Consider the following 17,241-nt stretch of genomic DNA (forward strand, 5'->3'; position numbering starts at 1 on the left):
GCGGCAGGGATGAGAGTTAGCACCTCCAAATCTGAGGCCATGGTGCTCTGCCGGAAACCGGCGGATTGCTCCCTCCAGGTGGGGGCAAACTGCCTACCCCAAGCGAAGGAGTTCAAGTATCTCGGGGTCTTGTTCACGAGTGAGGGTAAGGTGGAGCGGGAGATCGATAGGCGGATCGGTGCGGCTGCAGCAGTAAAACAGGCGCTGTACCGGTCCGTCTTAGTGAAGAGGGAGCTGAGCCGGAAGGCAAAGCTCTCCATTTACTGGTCGGTCTACGTTCCAACCCTCACCTATGGTCACGAACTCTGGGTCGTGACCGAAAGAACGAGATCTCGGATACAAGCGGCCGAAATGAGCTTCCTCCGTAGGGTGGCCGGGCTCAGCCTTAGAGATAGGGTAAGGAGCTCGGACATCAGGGGGGAGCTTGGAGTTGAGTCGCTGCTCCTTCGTGTCGAAAGGAGTCAGCTGAGGTGGTTCGGGCATCTAGTTAGGATGCCTCCTGGACGCCTCCCATTAGAGGTTTTCCGGGCACGTCCAACTGGTAGGAGGCCCCGGGGAAGACCGAGGACACGCTGGAGGGATTATATCTCCCGGCTGGCCTTGGAACGCCTCGGGATCCCCCAGAATGAGCTGGAAAGTGCTGCGGGTGAGAGGGAAGCCTGGGTCGGCCTGCTGAACCTGCTGCCACCGCGACCCGACCCCGGATAAGCGGGTGATAATGGATGGATGGATGGATAGTAACTTGCCTCTTTGCTCTTGTAAAATAAACTGTGCTGAAGACACTATCTTGAATCCTTTTCTTGTTTTGATACTTACAACAGTTGGACACTAACTGAGGCTGAGGGAGGACGTTGGCCCCACAGGACCACCTACGCTCTGTGTGTGTGTGCGTCTGTGTGTGCGTGCGTCTGTGTGTGTGCGTGTGTGTTGGCTTGTGACTCATATCAGGGATCTCAAGACGGACAGCAGTCAGTTTCTATTAGGGTTACAGTTACAGTGATGTGTTTGACCCTGGTGTTTACCCCCCTTTCCAAACCCCCCCCCCCCCCCCCCCCCCCACACACACACACACACACACACACACACACACACACACACACACACGCACACACACACACATGCACACGCAGACACGTTTTCCTGTTCCCTGCTTGACGCTTGGGATTTGAAATGGTGGAACCATGGACGATCAGCCCTCTGCTGTAATTGGGTCCCTTGTCACCCAGCAAATTCATGTCAGCATTGGTCACATGGGATACTAATCTAAATGGCACCAGTGTCCTACTTTGTGTGTGTATATCTGTGTGTGTGTGTGTGTGTGTGTGTGTGTGTGTGTGTGTGTGCGTGCGTGTGTGAGAAAGAGAGAACAGAGAGCTATGGAAAGCACAACGGCGTGGTAACAGAGCAGCAGAGTGAGAGGCTGCTTGTAATTGTGTGCAGGGCTGTCACTGGGTTACTTTGCTGTATTCCAGCTGTGAAAATGATATGTGAACACAAGTCTGGTTCAACTTGTTTCCTTTAGCTTCTACGACGTAAGTACATCCACATAGCCAGTGTCCTGCTACTCACTTTGTTCATTTTCCTCACCAAAGTTTAACAACATTGAAAGTCCACACAGCCAGTAAGGAAACTGGGCAGCATTGAAATTAAAGTATGCGCAATGATACAGTTTGATATGAGGGGTTGTAAAAAGTAACTGAAACATGAACTTGCACAAAAACAGTCCTTTTATCGGCTGTTCCTGCAGTGTGTGAATGTCTATCAATGTTAGAGAGTCCTGATGGGCAGGTGGCATGGTAGCCCCTCCCATCTGTGCTTGAATGGTTGAATGATGTCATGTAGTGTTCAAGTGCTTTGAGCGGTCGGAAGACTAGAAAAGCGCTAAACAAGTACAGTCGTTATCTCCTAAATCCTAATTTGGTCAGACTTGCACGTGTAGATGGTGTGAATATTAATGTGGAGGTAAGTTCACGTAATAACAGAGTCCGTCCTGCCACAGCAGTGCTGAAACCCACCTGCTCTCTCTTGGGCCCAAATGCCCCTTTCTAGGTTTCTACAGCCGTCTCCTTTGTACGTGATGATATATCTCCAGCCAGAAGGATAAGGACTGGCTACAGTACGAGTGCTTATCTGAAATTAATCAACAACCCTTGAGCAAATCAGAATTGCATATTCATCCAGGCCATTGTATAATGAATATAGATGATGACCTTTTGAGAGCTGGCTTTGTCATGTTTCTTCAAGTAGGCTGAAGACGAGCTCCTTTAGTGGAAATACTAATCAAATATGAAACAAGTGAATTGTATTTTGTAAAAGGTAATGTCCATATGCATAATATGAACGATAAAGAGCAGAGAGTAGCAAAGAAGAAGGGACCATTCTAAACAGACTCTACATATAGAATCAATACACTTTGTTTCAGAACGTTTTACATTGTAGGATTCCATTGTGGGATTGAGATGAACAAGTATAGATATTTGGTGTTTCTGTAACATTCATCAAGTAACACTAGAGAGTAGAACTGCCATTTAGCATAAAATAGCCTGCCAGCACAAATAAATGTCTCCATGTGTGATCCACAGTCGATATAAGATCCAGCAGTGCACAATGTTTATGATATGGTTGCACTTCCTGTCTGCACTTCAGACAGCAGTTAGATGGTCAAAGAGGTTGCCTTGATGGCTCCTATAGAGGCAGGTGGGAAATCTGTAAACTATGGCTACAAACTTAGAGCAAGTTAGTATAATCTACCGTGAACGTCTGCCAGTACCATCTGTGGGAGGCTGCAGTAAGTGATGAACTAGAAAGCTTATCACACAATAAGTGCAGAGGCTGAGGGAGAGGAAAACAAAGTGCGGAGCAAAGTGGTGGAGAGACAGAAGAGACAGAGAAAGTAAGAAGCAGAAGACAGAAAGTCAGAGGTGGATAGGTATAATGAGGCAAACATCAAGCGACATTAAGAGTATGTGGTCTTTCTCTTAACATGTGTCACCCCCAAGTATCTTAACATGTGTCACCCCCAGTGTGTGTTTAAGCCATCAAGATGGAATCAACACCCTCAGTAAAGTGAGTACCAGAAAATGATGCAAAGGCAAAGTCATTTGTTTAACTTCCAATAAAGAGGACTACGAGCTGCCTCATCCTATTTCTGGTGGCAGGGTTACAAGAAAGCATACTGAAGTACTCCAGACTTCGTCGTCTAATCCTGTCCGCATCTTCATTCCCTGTTTGTTGACATCCTAATGATACATTGTGGGTAACAACCAACCTTGCTCTCTAAAGATGCTCTGTGAAACGGGACTTAGTATTATCAGAATTAGATCCAATAACATTTTAAGCGTTTCAGAGAGAATGCAATATGACATATTTTCATGCCATTCATGTTTGTGGGGACCAGGCAGGAAGTTGGTCGACGTTCCTCAGCCAGAGGACATCTCTATCAGCAACCTAGTGTGCATGCTTTCTTGGAAAGAATGGAGTGCCATCTGTGAACACGGTATCCAGTTCTAGTAATACACCTATGAATCCAACACATCCCTCACCATCTATCAATATGGTAAATTAACTGCACTCATATGGTGCTTTTCCTCCCTAGCCAACAAAGGCCTTTACACTTCACCACTCATTCACCCATGCATACACATCAATGGTGGTAGAGCTGCTATGAAAGAAGGTTCCAGAAGACTTTAACATATGAATAACTTGAGCCAGGGATCGAACTGCCAGCAATCAATGGACCACCCGATCTACCTCCTGAGCCACAGACAGACTGTGAATAAGATTTGCAACAGGCATTGTTAAGGGTTAAATTACAATCATCAACAATTAAAAAGCAGTTTGTGGCAATACGATGATGGCTTTATTCCAAAACTCTGAGTCGATTGTTTGTTAAAATGATATTGAATAATAAATGTGTTGACTAGATTTGTTAAATCTATCAAATATCGACTTTCACAAGAAAATCTTTGTCTCATATTACACATGGAGCCAGTGGACTTTGTCTGAGCACTTAAAAGAAAGCTCCAAAACACAAGACAACAACCTTGTAACCATTTCCAAGGTCAGAATGTCCGTTCCATACATTGAAAGGAACCAAGGTGTTCAGAAAAATCTTCCTCTTACGTTTTAAGTTGGATGCTGGGAAGGTGCGCCTCAGTATACCGAGTGGAAGTGAACTGCTTGTTCTCTTCGGAAATAAAAATGTCAGAGGTAATTGCCATTGAAATGCCTTCACCTGATGAAAGCCATCAGTTTCATCAGACCGTGGATGTCTTGGCCCCTGCACAGGAGCATATATTACCTATGAGTGCCCTTCAGACGCAACACCGTGTTCATTTGTTGAGAGCATGTTAGTGGTAAAAAATGTATGTCTGAAAGCTATCAAACAGTGCCATTTTCTTTTCTAGCTCTAAAGGCTGAACCGCTTCATCTCACAGTGTTCGGATGAGTAACCTCACTATGGAAACTGAACACAGGGAATGACACAACTGCCCTGTGGGTAGAGCTGTACCTGCTAATTATGAGACCAGATTCTGGCAATTACCTAAAAAGGGTCAGTGTAACCATTCTAAAGCCTGCCTGTAAGGTAGAAGTGTTAAAGAGTGTCTGTCAGTAGGCATCAGACATACAGCGTTGCCTATTATAAGTCTGTCTACGCCTGACACTTGATGGAATGCGGTCAGAGACATAGTTAGATCCACTTCTGATTTGAGATGAATACAAATGGGGCTGGTCGATCCAGTGGCCCTTGTTTCTGATGAAGTACCCCCTGTAAGTGCCGTACAGAGGAGAGTTGTATTCTTTGTAGTCTGCTTTAAGTGGTTCAGCTCCCTCCTGGTGATGACTACCTATCAGCCTCACTTTTGTCAGACAAGAGAGAGAAAGGAGGGAGACCGGGCGAGTGCCACAAGAACAAAAGACCGATGCAACGAGAGCAACTCACCTTTCCTCTTTGATCCATGCACATCTAAATTGTATTGTGTACTCTGTACACTGATGCAATTGAGTGCAGAGGATGCTGTCTGCCAATGACAAATTACTTATATTTGTGTGGCCTTTCAAAAATCAAGTTAAACACATTGTCCCGACAATGTGTACAAAAAACGACAGTGCGCCTTATAATCCGGAGCACTTTATATATGGACTAATTCTGGCTGTGCTTACTGACCTCGAAGTGATTTTGTGCGGTACACGGCGCTCTGTCAAAATGTTTTAGTACGACTTTGGTAAACTACAAAGCCGCACCGCTTGCAGCATTATGGTGCGTTCACACCAAACAGCTTTATAACTCACGTCAGTTTATCAGTCAAGTTGTGTTCATTTGTGTCTTTCGCAACCAGTTGCGAAAAGGGGGCGTGGCTTATCTCCGTGGCTTGTCTCGGTAAAAACAGTTATAATTTCCTCCATCCACCACGGTCGAAATAACCACTAGTTCTGCTTTATACTTGTTGTGGACATCCCATAAACGTCGGAACATCTAACGCCCTGGTGTTTGGGTTCATAACATCACCGGTAGGCTCACACAGCTCGGGGAGTGTCACCGACTCCGCCTCGATAGCTTCCGCTACCAGAGCAGCAGCAGCCCAACGGGCGGAGCATCTCAACGCTGATTGGCTGGCGTTGGAAGTTGAAATATTTCAACTCTGGCGAAATTTCGCAACGCACGAAACGCGTCTATCGCAACGTCTGGCGAATTTCAACGAAACGCGTCTGTGCGTTGACTTTACATGGGATCCAGACGCCCCTTTACGGCTACCGTAGTCAGGAGCGTCGCGGAGTAATACATACTGTGCTTCGCCATAATATTACAGTGTGTGTGTATATAAGGACCCCACAATGGCTCCTGTCAAGAGACACGCTTACGACGCGGACTTCAAACTCAAGGCTGTCAGTCACGCAGTAGAACATGGGAATAGAGCCGCTGAGAGAGAATTCAACATTAATGAATCAATGGTACGGAAGTGGAGGAAGCAAGAAGATGACCTGCGCCAAGTAAAGAAGACCACACAGAGTTACGCTTTTTTTTACGTGTTACAAGTGAACAAGGTTGGGAGTTATTGTGAATACGCTCATTAACGTTTGAACAATGTTGAGAGTTATTGTGAACACGTTTAATAAAGTTTGACTGACTGACTGTTTTGTTTCGCTTAATGCGCCTTATATGAAAACAGATCGAAAATAGACCATTCATTGACAGTGCGCCGTGTAATCCAGTGCGCCTTATAGTGAGGAAAATACGGTATTTGCTCTCACACAGGGATAACAAACAATTAAAAGTAAAGATAATTCTTCTTTCCTCGGGTGACAGATTAAAAGCACGATAGTGCAGGATGGTATGATGAAATGGTACGGTTGAAAGACCAGAGCAAAGACCAGAGCAAAAAAGAAATCCTGCTCTTACTCGAGATATGTTCCTGCCTAAAATTCCGGCGAGGCGTTGGAGGTATTGATCGGGTGATTTGTATGTGTTGCCGCTGCTCCTGAAATGTGTCTAGGAACATGTGTTGATGGATGTGTCTGTGGCCGGGCTCTCAGCCTGTGAGGGCCAGGGCTAGGAACACTCTGACAGCCTCAAGGTTACCCGCCTGGCACCAGAACAGATGGATGCCCCTCATCGTAACTGTCTGTAATGTGTTCAACTCAATCATTTTTTCCCTCTCCATACAACATCTCTCTCATTCGCTCACCGAAGTAGTTTGCACAGTGTGTGAGAGGAGTTCAAGAGACCGCAGAGGAAGGCATGGTTTTGTTTATCACAGGCGCAGAACTTCCACATCTTTTCCTCGGGGCAACACCGACCACTGAAGCTGTTATGTTACGCGGTCTATTACACTAATGTTTTGACATTTGTATCTTTCTCTACAATTGTGAGATGAGAAGCTTGATATCATTCTGCTGTCTCTGTGTTAAGTACATATGAAGCTGGAGTCACGGAGTGTTTAGCCTAGCTTAGAATAGAGAATGGAAGCAGGGGGAATGGCTCAGAAATACTTGAAAATACAAATTAATTACCCACAAGTATAGGGAACCATACCGTCGATACACCCATTAATTGAGGAGTAAAATCTCCCCCTCTTCTCCTCCATCCTTTTCACCCGTTTTACATTTGCTTTTCTTCTGGCCCTGGGGCATTTAGGCTGCACAGCACTGCTTACATCCAATTATACTGCGGCTCTGAGCACGGCGGTGACACATCGATTGACACAAGCGACATCCACTCTTATCACAGTGACATGATGCACTACTGGGCAAGCATCATTACCCTGATCAGCCAATAGCGGGGCAGCTCGTTAGACCCCAAGGGCTGGACATGCAGCTCCAGTTCTAATACAGATATCATAAGACAAGGAAGAGGAATGATAAAGTGATGGTGGAGGAAGAGATATTATAAACCTCGGAGGGACAAATTTACGTTTGTGCACTCTTGTGGATGTATGTGTTTCGGGCAATTCTACTAGGTTGATGTTGGGCAATTACCCTTTTCCCCCAGCCACAGATACACGATAAACAGGAGCAGTTTCCTCAAAGCAGCAAAGCTCCATCATCCAAAACGTGTTCCTTAGTGATGACACTGCAGGCAGCTGTGGAGTAGCTGTTATTAAGCTACCTGATCATGTGATGCATCCGTCTTTTCTAGCCAATATATTCACCTCAACTATCACAACAAAGTGAGGTAATTCCAAAGTGTGCTTTTGGGATAGCTGGTGCCCTGAGGACAATTCATCCTCTGTGGAAATATGTTTGGCCCATTTCTGATCTACTTGTGATATTTATAGACAAATGTTCTCATATTTCAATGCTCCACTTACTGTATAAGTCCAATTTAGCCAAAAGGTACTTTCACACAGAGAATCAAAGTTTTTATGAGCCTTTGAGAGAAGAAAATCAAGGAAAATTAGAACATTTTACATCCATTATGATCTTAAATAGCCACCACTACATCCGTGCCTAGCTGAAATTATGCCCGGCTCCATGGTTTCTGGAGCGTGCCTCATAGCCAGCTAACCCCTGCTGAACACCTGCTGGCCAGTCCCAGCCAGCTCGAGCTGCTTCATCCCATTTACAGAGACAGCAGGTTTAATTATTCACCGCTCCAATGAAAACTCCTACAGTATTCAAGAGGAGGTCCATAGATACCAGCATCGTGTGCATGTTCTTCCCATTTTCTAAAACCTTCACTCATCATTGACGTCATGTCAAATTGAGTAGTGCCATTGTGTGGCGAGGTTGTTATTTCCCTCTCTGGATTTAATGCAGTTGAGCAGACACATCAGCCAATAGAGGAACAATATTATTATAATAATATTATTATTATTGCTGTAGAACATTGTGGACCAGCTCGTTCCTCAACCCCGGACCTCTTTTGTCCTTTTTGCTTTTGCTCCCCAACAAGCGGAGGAAGAAATGACTACGAGGCGAATGCCATGATTATTTTATTTTATGTAGTGAAGAGAGCAATGCCGCTGCTGTGTCATTTATGTAAGCAGTTAGCCAGATATGGTTACAGCCCTCTGAGCATGCATTGGGAAGTGAATTAAGGACACTGGGTTGAGCAGGAGCAGAGGGTTGCTATAGGGATCAATACACTGGCAGAGAAATTCATCACAAAATCTATCTAAGCAATTACTGACGTCAGCATCCAACTGACGAACAGTGTTCTGTTGCCTGTCTTCAGCCTCCTCTCCACTCTTTATTTCTGTTTGTTTACCATGCTCTTGACTGTGGTACAATGCAGCGACCTTTTGCAAAGAAAATTCTGTTACGTAAGTTGAGTAATTGCTCTGGATGTGGAAGAGGAGAGTCTGCTGCTCTTCTTTTTGCTTGGCTGACAGCTCCCATGTCCATGGATTTAAATGAAAAATATGCAGTATTCATAGAACCTGAATGGGAGAGGTCTGCTCAGAAAACGAGGAGGAAGAGGAGAGGGAGAGGAGGAGAAAAGACGGAGAGAAAAGAGGGCGGATGGATACGAGGCGACAGGGAGATAGAGATGAGCATGACAAAAGCAGTGAGCCAGAACCAGGCAGGATGAAAATGCTATAAAAAGAGTTCATCCCCCTTTTTTAAGCAGTGCTGAGCACAATATGTACCTCCAGATTGACCGAGTGGCCAGTATGCTGCAAAGTCCCTTTGTGTCCCATAAGTGTGTGCAGAGACAACGTGCAGGCTGCAGGGTACACAGGAATAAATGAAAGCGGTGTAGATAGTTCTTGCCTGCTGAGGCTTGGATTTGTTCTTCTCCTCCGCCACCTAGAGCCCTGTTGGCTACAGAGGACAAGTGCAGAGAGGGCACGCAGGCTCAGATGAAAGTGCGAGAGGCTTCACTGGCAGAAATGTTCACTTTACTTTGTTCAAGTTTCTTCATTTGGACAATGGGTAGAGACGGAGTCAGAGAAGCAGACAATTACCGATATTTGCTGCCAGCTATCAGAGCGGGAGAGACGGAGAGAAACAGAGGGAGAGGCTCCACTCCCACATTGTTAATTAAAAGCTCTCTCTCAGCGCTGTGCTCACTGAATACAAGAGAGTCCCACAGTCATACCAAACACACAAGGCAGCGACTGTGCTCAACCAAGCTTCAATCCAAGAATTAAACTGTTGGCAATATGATTGTATTGTACTACATAGGATTTTGCATTGTTTAGGATATTGCACAATATTCTCTCTATGATCCATAACTATAGAAATTGGATGGGCCGTGTGTCTGTAGTGGAGGATAGATAAAGAGAGAGAGAGAGAGAGAAGAACAAGAGGCGAAGCAGCAGGAAAATAACAGGAAAGCTGATTTCATGCTGGAGGGTGGTGGTGGGGGGGGGGGGGGGGGGGGGGGGGGATTGCATCTCATTTTCCATAAGCAGGACAGAGTGAGGCCCTGCTTATGGATTTACTGCCACCTGTTGGTGTGTGACTGCACTGCTGAGATCATCAAACCTCGAGAGATGCAGGCTGTCATCAGAGTCGGTATCAGAAGATTGAGTAAACTAGACCCCTTATCTTGTGTGCACGGTGTCATGTGCACTTTCTATGATATGAACTGTCCGTTCGCCTCTTTATCCATTTTGCTTCTTTTTATTATTTATTTTCTTACTTCTAGCACAGGAAATGAAAATAAATAGCTTGAAAGAGAGAGAGAGAGAGAGAGAGAGAGAGAGAACAGAAACAGAGAGAGAAAATTAACTACAAAATTCCCATTTAGGGCAACAGCGCTCTGATAAGAATGCTATTATACGCTTGGACAGTCCAGTCGATATTAGTGAACATCTATATCTCCAGAACCAGCAACAGGAGAACTAAGACCTACACCTGCACTGTCACGAGATGGAAAATAAATTACTATGCCAAGCTCTTAGGTTTCAAGAAGAAATATGTCTGTGTTGATGGGAAATCAATGAAATCTCCCAGCGTGTCATCCCGGGCAGCACCAGGAGATGGAGTAATGAGGGCTTCTCATCACTAATTACCACGTGAACACACAGCTCCCATCGCGGGGTGAGAATTGGAGTCAATTATTCGCCCCGTGTGGACACGGTGGCCTCAGACAGACTTTGGCACGGGGAAAAAGAAGAGAGCGAGAAGCAAAAAAAGAAAAAGAAGAATTGGGATTTGAGAAGCATGGAGTCCAACACAGTGTCACATCAGAGCGGTCTGGATGATTAGGGAGAGCAGCTATCGTAACAGCTCCACCACCTCATTAGTCAAAGGGCCCAGCAGCAGTATGCTCCAACTATTAACCGCTAAATGAAAGACCGCCAACCGTGATTACTGAGGGGAAGTCCCCTGTCGTCATGGGGATAAGAGTTCCCCACACACACAAACTCACACTTCCACTTCTATGATAGCTATTTCAAGGGCTTTTATGAAAGAAGTGGATATTTTACACATCATCAGTTGCAGCCATTCACTCCGAAGCCCAAAACGTGAAAGCTCAGGACATCAAGCAGTTGTTACGACAAATTGCCTCCTGCATTGCAGCAAATAAAATAACAACACCCTCAACAATTGCCGGGCATCTTTCTGCTGCTTCATTTAAAGATGCATGCAGCGAATCAGACACGGGCTCAATAAGCACATGAGAGAAGCAGCCTGCAGTCCTTGAGTCAAGGATATGATACTCACTGTTGGATGGCACGGCTCCATAGGGTCCATACGTTCATCCACTTTATGTGCATGTGTGTGGGTAGCATGTGAAATGAGTGCACGTTTTCGTAATACTGTGTTTGTGTGCACTTCTATATGCAGGATATGTTTCTATAATACATGGCAGTTTTGCACAGTGTGTGTGCCTGGTGTTGATTGAATGCATTGAATGTGTTTAAAGGAGCACTCCTACAATTTTATAATTGCGCTTCCATAAAGTAACAGGGACCAAAGAGACCAAATTGGTGCACCACGGCTGAGATAACTTTAGCTTCGTCAAGCTGGATTGGAAATTGGATCCTATAATTCCCATGCCATTTGAGTTTTGTAAGGCCCTTCCTCACTAGCAAACGCTGACCAAGTCTCCAGGTGGAAGCTGACATTGCTGAATAGATGTTACTTCAGTAACTTTCTCAGCTCACATGATACATGAGGAGTGCTCCTCCACTGCACATGCAAAGTAAATTCAGGTACATCTTAAGCAGTACTCACGGTCGTTGCAGTGAGTTCCCGAGTAAGACGTCATGGAGCAGTCACAAGTGAAGTTCTCCCACTGCTGGATGCACACGCCCATGTTGGCGCACGAGTCCTCCTGGCAGGTTGTGCTCGGGCCTGGGAAACGGGAGGGGGGGAAGACAGAGATACCACAGGAGCACGATCAAGCAACAATAAGAGCTGCTGCTGAGCCTTAACAATGCAGCACCCATGCAGAAGAAATGCACTCTAGATAGGTAGATATACATCATGTGGGCCTAGAAGAAATAACAAGGAGAAAACAGTGCCACCACAGGAAGCCTGACCTGGAGTACAACACACTTTTAAAAAAACAGTCTGGGGAATCCTGTGTCATGCTGGGTAATGCAGTGGCAAGCCGAAGCACACGAGCCGGGTTCAACAGGATCAACAGCACACTTCTCACGCAGTGGGAGCATCACCTTCTTTCTGAGGTAATTGCTGTAAAAACTGCTGTACAGGATGCTATGCTAGCTTAGTTCTAATCTGCATGCTTCAGCAGGCGACTTGTACCACAGCTGGGCTGATGTGGTGACACTGTCAACATCTCTTGGTGTCCTTCTTTTTGGAGAGTGTGTGCAGGTGGACATGCATGCGATTGTTATCATTCCAACAAGTAGTTCAAAAAGAAAAGTTTTATCAGAGTAAAACTTTGAACGCTGCATTCCCTCTGTGAACAAGCAAGACATGACAATAAAAAAAACAACCTTTTAACAAATGATTCATGGATAAGATCTCCATGAAACAATACCCATTAAAACAATGCGTTAGAGTGGCCCTGACGATGTTCCATCCAAGCCTCTCGTTGGCTGTGAGGATACACGGTGAACACGAGACACACGAGACAGACGGAGTTCATGAAGAGGAACAAAAGGAGCACCTGAGAACACGTCGTGCACGTCCTCGTTTATGCACTTCAGTCAGACAGGAGTTAAGGAGGGTATTCAAAGTCAAACTGGATGTGTGTTTGCTATTCATATACACCACACATAGCTCTTACCTTTGAATACTATTACTGAGAGGGAATGCAGATAAGGACAAGCTCACAGCATAGATAACAAGATAAACAATTTTCCCGTCGGAGTCTAGACAGACACAGGGGGCGGGGGGGGGGGGCTCCGAAAACCACGTTGGAAACAAAACAAAACCAAATAAAGTCAAATCAAATAAACAGTCCAAAGAAATGGCAGACAAATGCAAATAAACGGTGTCAATTGTCTTGTGCAAGACAATGTGAGGAGACGCTCGAAGTGGAGAACAGACCAAGTTTGCCGACTGAAAGTGCATTTACTGTGTAATGCACGGTGATGGTAGTCAACCAGGCGTCCTCCACACTGTGTGCATTCGTGGATTTCTGTACTGCATCTCACGTTTTGCGTGTGCACGCCGGTGCTCGTTTGTCAGTGTGAGTGATGGAGGATTTCAATGCAGCAGCAGGAGGTCGCTCGCTCTCTGAAAAACACTCAGCTGGGTAAAAGTGATTTTTGGGGAAAAAAGAGAGAGCGACAGACATGAGCGGCACACCGACGGGGTTTGGATGTGCAGTGACAGCCTTTCTGCTGTCTATGCCTGCCTCTAATGTGTCACAACGGACATTTTCATAGTAGAACAAAGCCCTCCAACAAAGGATCTGCCTGCCTTATGCTTAACTTTATCAAATATAAATGACGCAGGGAAGAAAACATGCTGTAAGACCAGTTATAATACCGCTGTGCTTCAATCTCATATAAGTATGGCTACATTCACACTGCTACAGTATGAAAAAGTAGTATCCACACAATAATCAAGTTTTGTTTTCTTCTTTTTTTAGAGAGCGAGCCACCCCTGCACCAACCAAGTAAAAGGTTGCTGCCATGGCGACACCCACGATGCATTGCACACAGCAGGCTTTCAGGCGAGCAGGCCTCGGAGAGGCTGAGTTAACCCTCTACCTTGCAGGTCGGCTTTGGTGAAACCAACTTTGTTAGCGCAGAAAGAAAATAACAAACAGAACAGAGCAGAGCGGAAAACAAGAGTAAAGGTTAGTGAAGGACCAGCATTGTTAGTGTTGGTAAAAGTACAGAGTGCAACATTAGGGGCCTTTTTGATTCGTTAGTGAGGGTTGAGCTCCTGAAAAAGATCCCATAGTGCTATTTTTTTAATTAAACAGGCTTTGGAATTTGTTTTCTCCCAGAGCAGCACTATCTTACTCTTCTGCTGCCCTCTACAGGTCTACAAACAAGGAACTACTATAGATAATTTGTCATTAAAATGACAACAATAAAGACATTAAATATTGTCTCTTGGTACAATATAAATACAACATCATCAGCAACTTTTTTATATTCTGAAATTGCAAAAAACTACTCCGCCTTAAGTGTGAGTTTCTTGGTGCTGGAGAAGGAAAAAGACGATGGCAGTGAGTGTCGCATCATTTTAGCTCCAGTTGAAAAACACTCAGACTTTTGGCGTGTTTTTCTTTCATTATCTTTCATAATCTGGGTGAAGAGGATGTTTCTTCATTTGTTATTAAGGGTTCAGTACTGATCTTAAAATAGACTGATGCAACATAAAAAAGTTAACAAGCCGAGAAACTAAAAGACAAAGTGTTTTACTGGGATGTGACAAATGCCTGGCGAAGGGGGAAAAAAGAATCAGTTGGATTAACAATGCCAGCAAGTGGCTTTAAGGGCTACTGAAGAGCCTTCTAATTAGACTAATAAATCTCTTGGAGCAGCTCATGATTCGTAGACGCTACAGGCCATCTGTACCTTCACAGCTTCGCTCAATCTGCCCGCTGCGGAAAAGGGCGTCGTTGATGAGATCTGGCAGGCGGCCGTTGAGATCAACTGAGGCCAAGCAGCCTTGGAAGCCCTCCCGAGAAACCACCAGTTTAGGGAGGTTCTGGTACATGTTGGGCCCCAGACCTCCGACAAACAGGTCACCTGAGGGCAGACCACATAGGTATGTATTTTTTTTTCTTGCTGAGAGTTAGAGGAGAAAACCTCTCATCATGTCTGTACAGTAATTATGAAGCTACAGCTAGCAGTCGGTTAGCTTAGCTTAGCACAATGACTGGAAACCAGGGCAAACAGCTAGCCGGCCTCCGTCCAAAGGTAACAAAACGTTTGTTTAGTTCAAACCAAATCGGACTAAACATCAATAATGACTAACAAAGCATCTTTGATTTATAGAATATCCTCCACGTCACATGTGGGTGCTGTCGGGTTGTAGGACAATCTTTGATCCTCATCATGAAGATTTAAACTTCTTCAAAAGCCTGGATGAGCTTACCTTTGAGGTCCAGGTTCTTGGCTCCATTGACATTCTGGGTGACTGACTTGGTGTCCACCTTGAGCGTGTGTGTGTTGGAGGCGTCCCTCGTGATGACCACGTTGTGCCACTGGTTATCATTCAGTAGGTTGTCACTGTTCCCCTTCAACAGACTGGGCCCGTTCCCCAGGTCGAACACATAGTGGATAAACCTGGCAGGAGGAGCACAGCACACCAACACGTCAGGGTTTGCTAGTGTAGATAATGTGTGGTTGCACTACGGTGTTTGGTTGTGGCTCAGGAGTGAGAGCGGGTCGTCCACTTAGCGGAATATTGGCGGTTCAAATCCTCGGCTATGATCCACAGATCAAAGTGTCCTCGGTCAAGATACTGACGAGAAAACATCAAATAGTTCCTGAAGCAATCGGTGTGCGGGTGTGCATGAACGTGCATGAGTCACATCCTGATGAGCAGGTGGCTAAATGAGTGAATGCTGCGTTTCCTATCTCCATCCTATGTCCCTGGTGAAGGATGGCAAACATAAACAATACCTGTGACTCTTTGCTATTTACACAACTGAGCTGTCAGGAAGAGCACAGCCCCACAGCTAACATGTTACACAATAACCTTTGAGCAGAGATCACTTTCAGAGATGGTTTATTGTACCTAGCTGTCTAATAACATTGTGACTTATGCTGAGGTTTTACTAAATGATAATGTGTATTATTGTAATTACTCACAAAAAGACATTTTGGTTTAATGGTTCACTACTTCCAATGTGGGCTTCCATTGTTGTGTGACGTCAGACAGCTGCTTCTTCATGCAGGATTAAGTTGGATTAAACCCACGTTTACAAGGAGAAACTGACTTAAAGTGGAGTCTAAAATGTTGAGTTCAAAGTTGTCTGGATTGCAGCATTAGTGTAAAGCGCTTTGAGTGATCGGAAGGCTAGACAGGCCCTAGAGAAAGTCCATTCCCCATTTATCTTCCCAGACTGATTTCCCTGAATGGAAGAGCTCTCACAACCACGCTGCTCGGCACTAATGGGAGTTAAACTGATAGTGAAACAATCTTCGCTGCAACATTAAGATCTTTTCACTTTTAAAACACAATGGAGACAATTGGTCACCACTGTTTAACTCATAAGGCCTAAAGAAAACACACGCACACACACACACACACACACACACACCGGTGCTGCTTTGTGAACGACCACCAAGCGTCTGCATTGTCACTGCCCCACTCACCCTTTGACCAGCTCCACAGCGATGAAGTCGTTCCCGTCCCCGCTGTTGAAGATGATGAACCCGTCAGGCGAGGTGGTTTTGAACTGGAAGAAGAGGTGCATTGTGGTATAGGCCTGCAGAGTGGCCAAGCCCAGGTAGCTGCCCTTGGTCTTGAAGGTCACGGGGTCGGCGATGATGAAACGCATGCCAAAGCGGGCGTTTAATTCGCAGAAGTCGATGTCCCCATTCTTGCACATGTCGATGTACTGCATCCCGTTGAACTTAAGGCTCTATGGGCAGAAGAGTTAATAATAATTCAATATTCAATAAATATTGAAGCACACTTCAACTCCACAACTTTGACTAGGATGATAAATAATAATGATTTAAAACCCTGTCACTAATGTGTCTTGAGATGATGTCTGTCTGCATTGCTTCATACCTGAAGATGCCCGATAAAGGAGGAGGGAGCAGACGAGACAAAGCGCCTCTCGGTCAAGATGCCCGTCTCCACGTTGTTGAACTCTAGACGGGTGTGGTCGCCCGCCATCTGACCTGAGATGGAGTGAGGGAAGAGAGAGGACAAGAAGCCAAGGGATGAAGGGGTGGAAGAGGCGGAGGGATACTGCCATCTACAGCCCAGTTTCACTTTGTGTCATGCTGATGCAAAAGCCTACCAATGCCGAGACGGTCAAAAAAAAGCAAAAAGTGACATTTTCAAACAAATGGTGAAATCACACACCAATGAATTAGGTCAGTATTACTATATCGTCCATTCTCAGACACAAAGGCACAAGTAATCTTACGTTTTTTTCTCCCTAAAATTATACCGCAGAATATAATTAGACATAAAGACATAAAAAGAGAAAATGACATGATCATACATGTCGTGTTTGGAGAAACGGAGCGGAACACAAGAGTAGTACCTTCAGCCATGTCGTCATCCACCGTGAGTTTGAAGATTTTACCGCGGCGGACCACTCGTACCGAGTGCCACTCATTGTCGTTGAGCTTTTGTCCGGCATAAAGAACTTCAGGGCCCTTGCCTGAAGAGGAGGGTTAGTTAGTCAGGGGGTGGGGGAAGCACAAGCAACCAAATCTCTGTTCTCACTCC

General features: G+C 45.3%; 1 protein-coding gene across 1 annotated transcript in view; it reads right to left on the reverse strand.

Annotated features, from left to right (window-relative positions):
- The window catches only part of LOC117727272 (neurexin-3b), a 195,761-nt gene that overhangs the window by 141,177 nt on the left and 37,343 nt on the right, over positions 1-17,241 (reverse strand). The window contains exons 6-11 of the mRNA XM_034527479.1: positions 17,054-17,173; positions 16,570-16,682; positions 16,149-16,417; positions 14,923-15,113; positions 14,400-14,573; positions 11,629-11,748 (exon numbers count right to left, since the gene is read on the reverse strand). Of these exons, the coding sequence (XP_034383370.1) occupies positions 11,629-11,748; positions 14,400-14,573; positions 14,923-15,113; positions 16,149-16,417; positions 16,570-16,682; positions 17,054-17,173 (987 nt within the window). The remainder of the gene's footprint in view (positions 1-11,628; positions 11,749-14,399; positions 14,574-14,922; positions 15,114-16,148; positions 16,418-16,569; positions 16,683-17,053; positions 17,174-17,241) is intronic.

The sequence above is a fragment of the Cyclopterus lumpus genome, chromosome 24, assembly GCF_009769545.1.
Source record: "Cyclopterus lumpus isolate fCycLum1 chromosome 24, fCycLum1.pri, whole genome shotgun sequence".
NCBI lineage: Eukaryota > Metazoa > Chordata > Actinopteri > Perciformes > Cyclopteridae > Cyclopterus > Cyclopterus lumpus.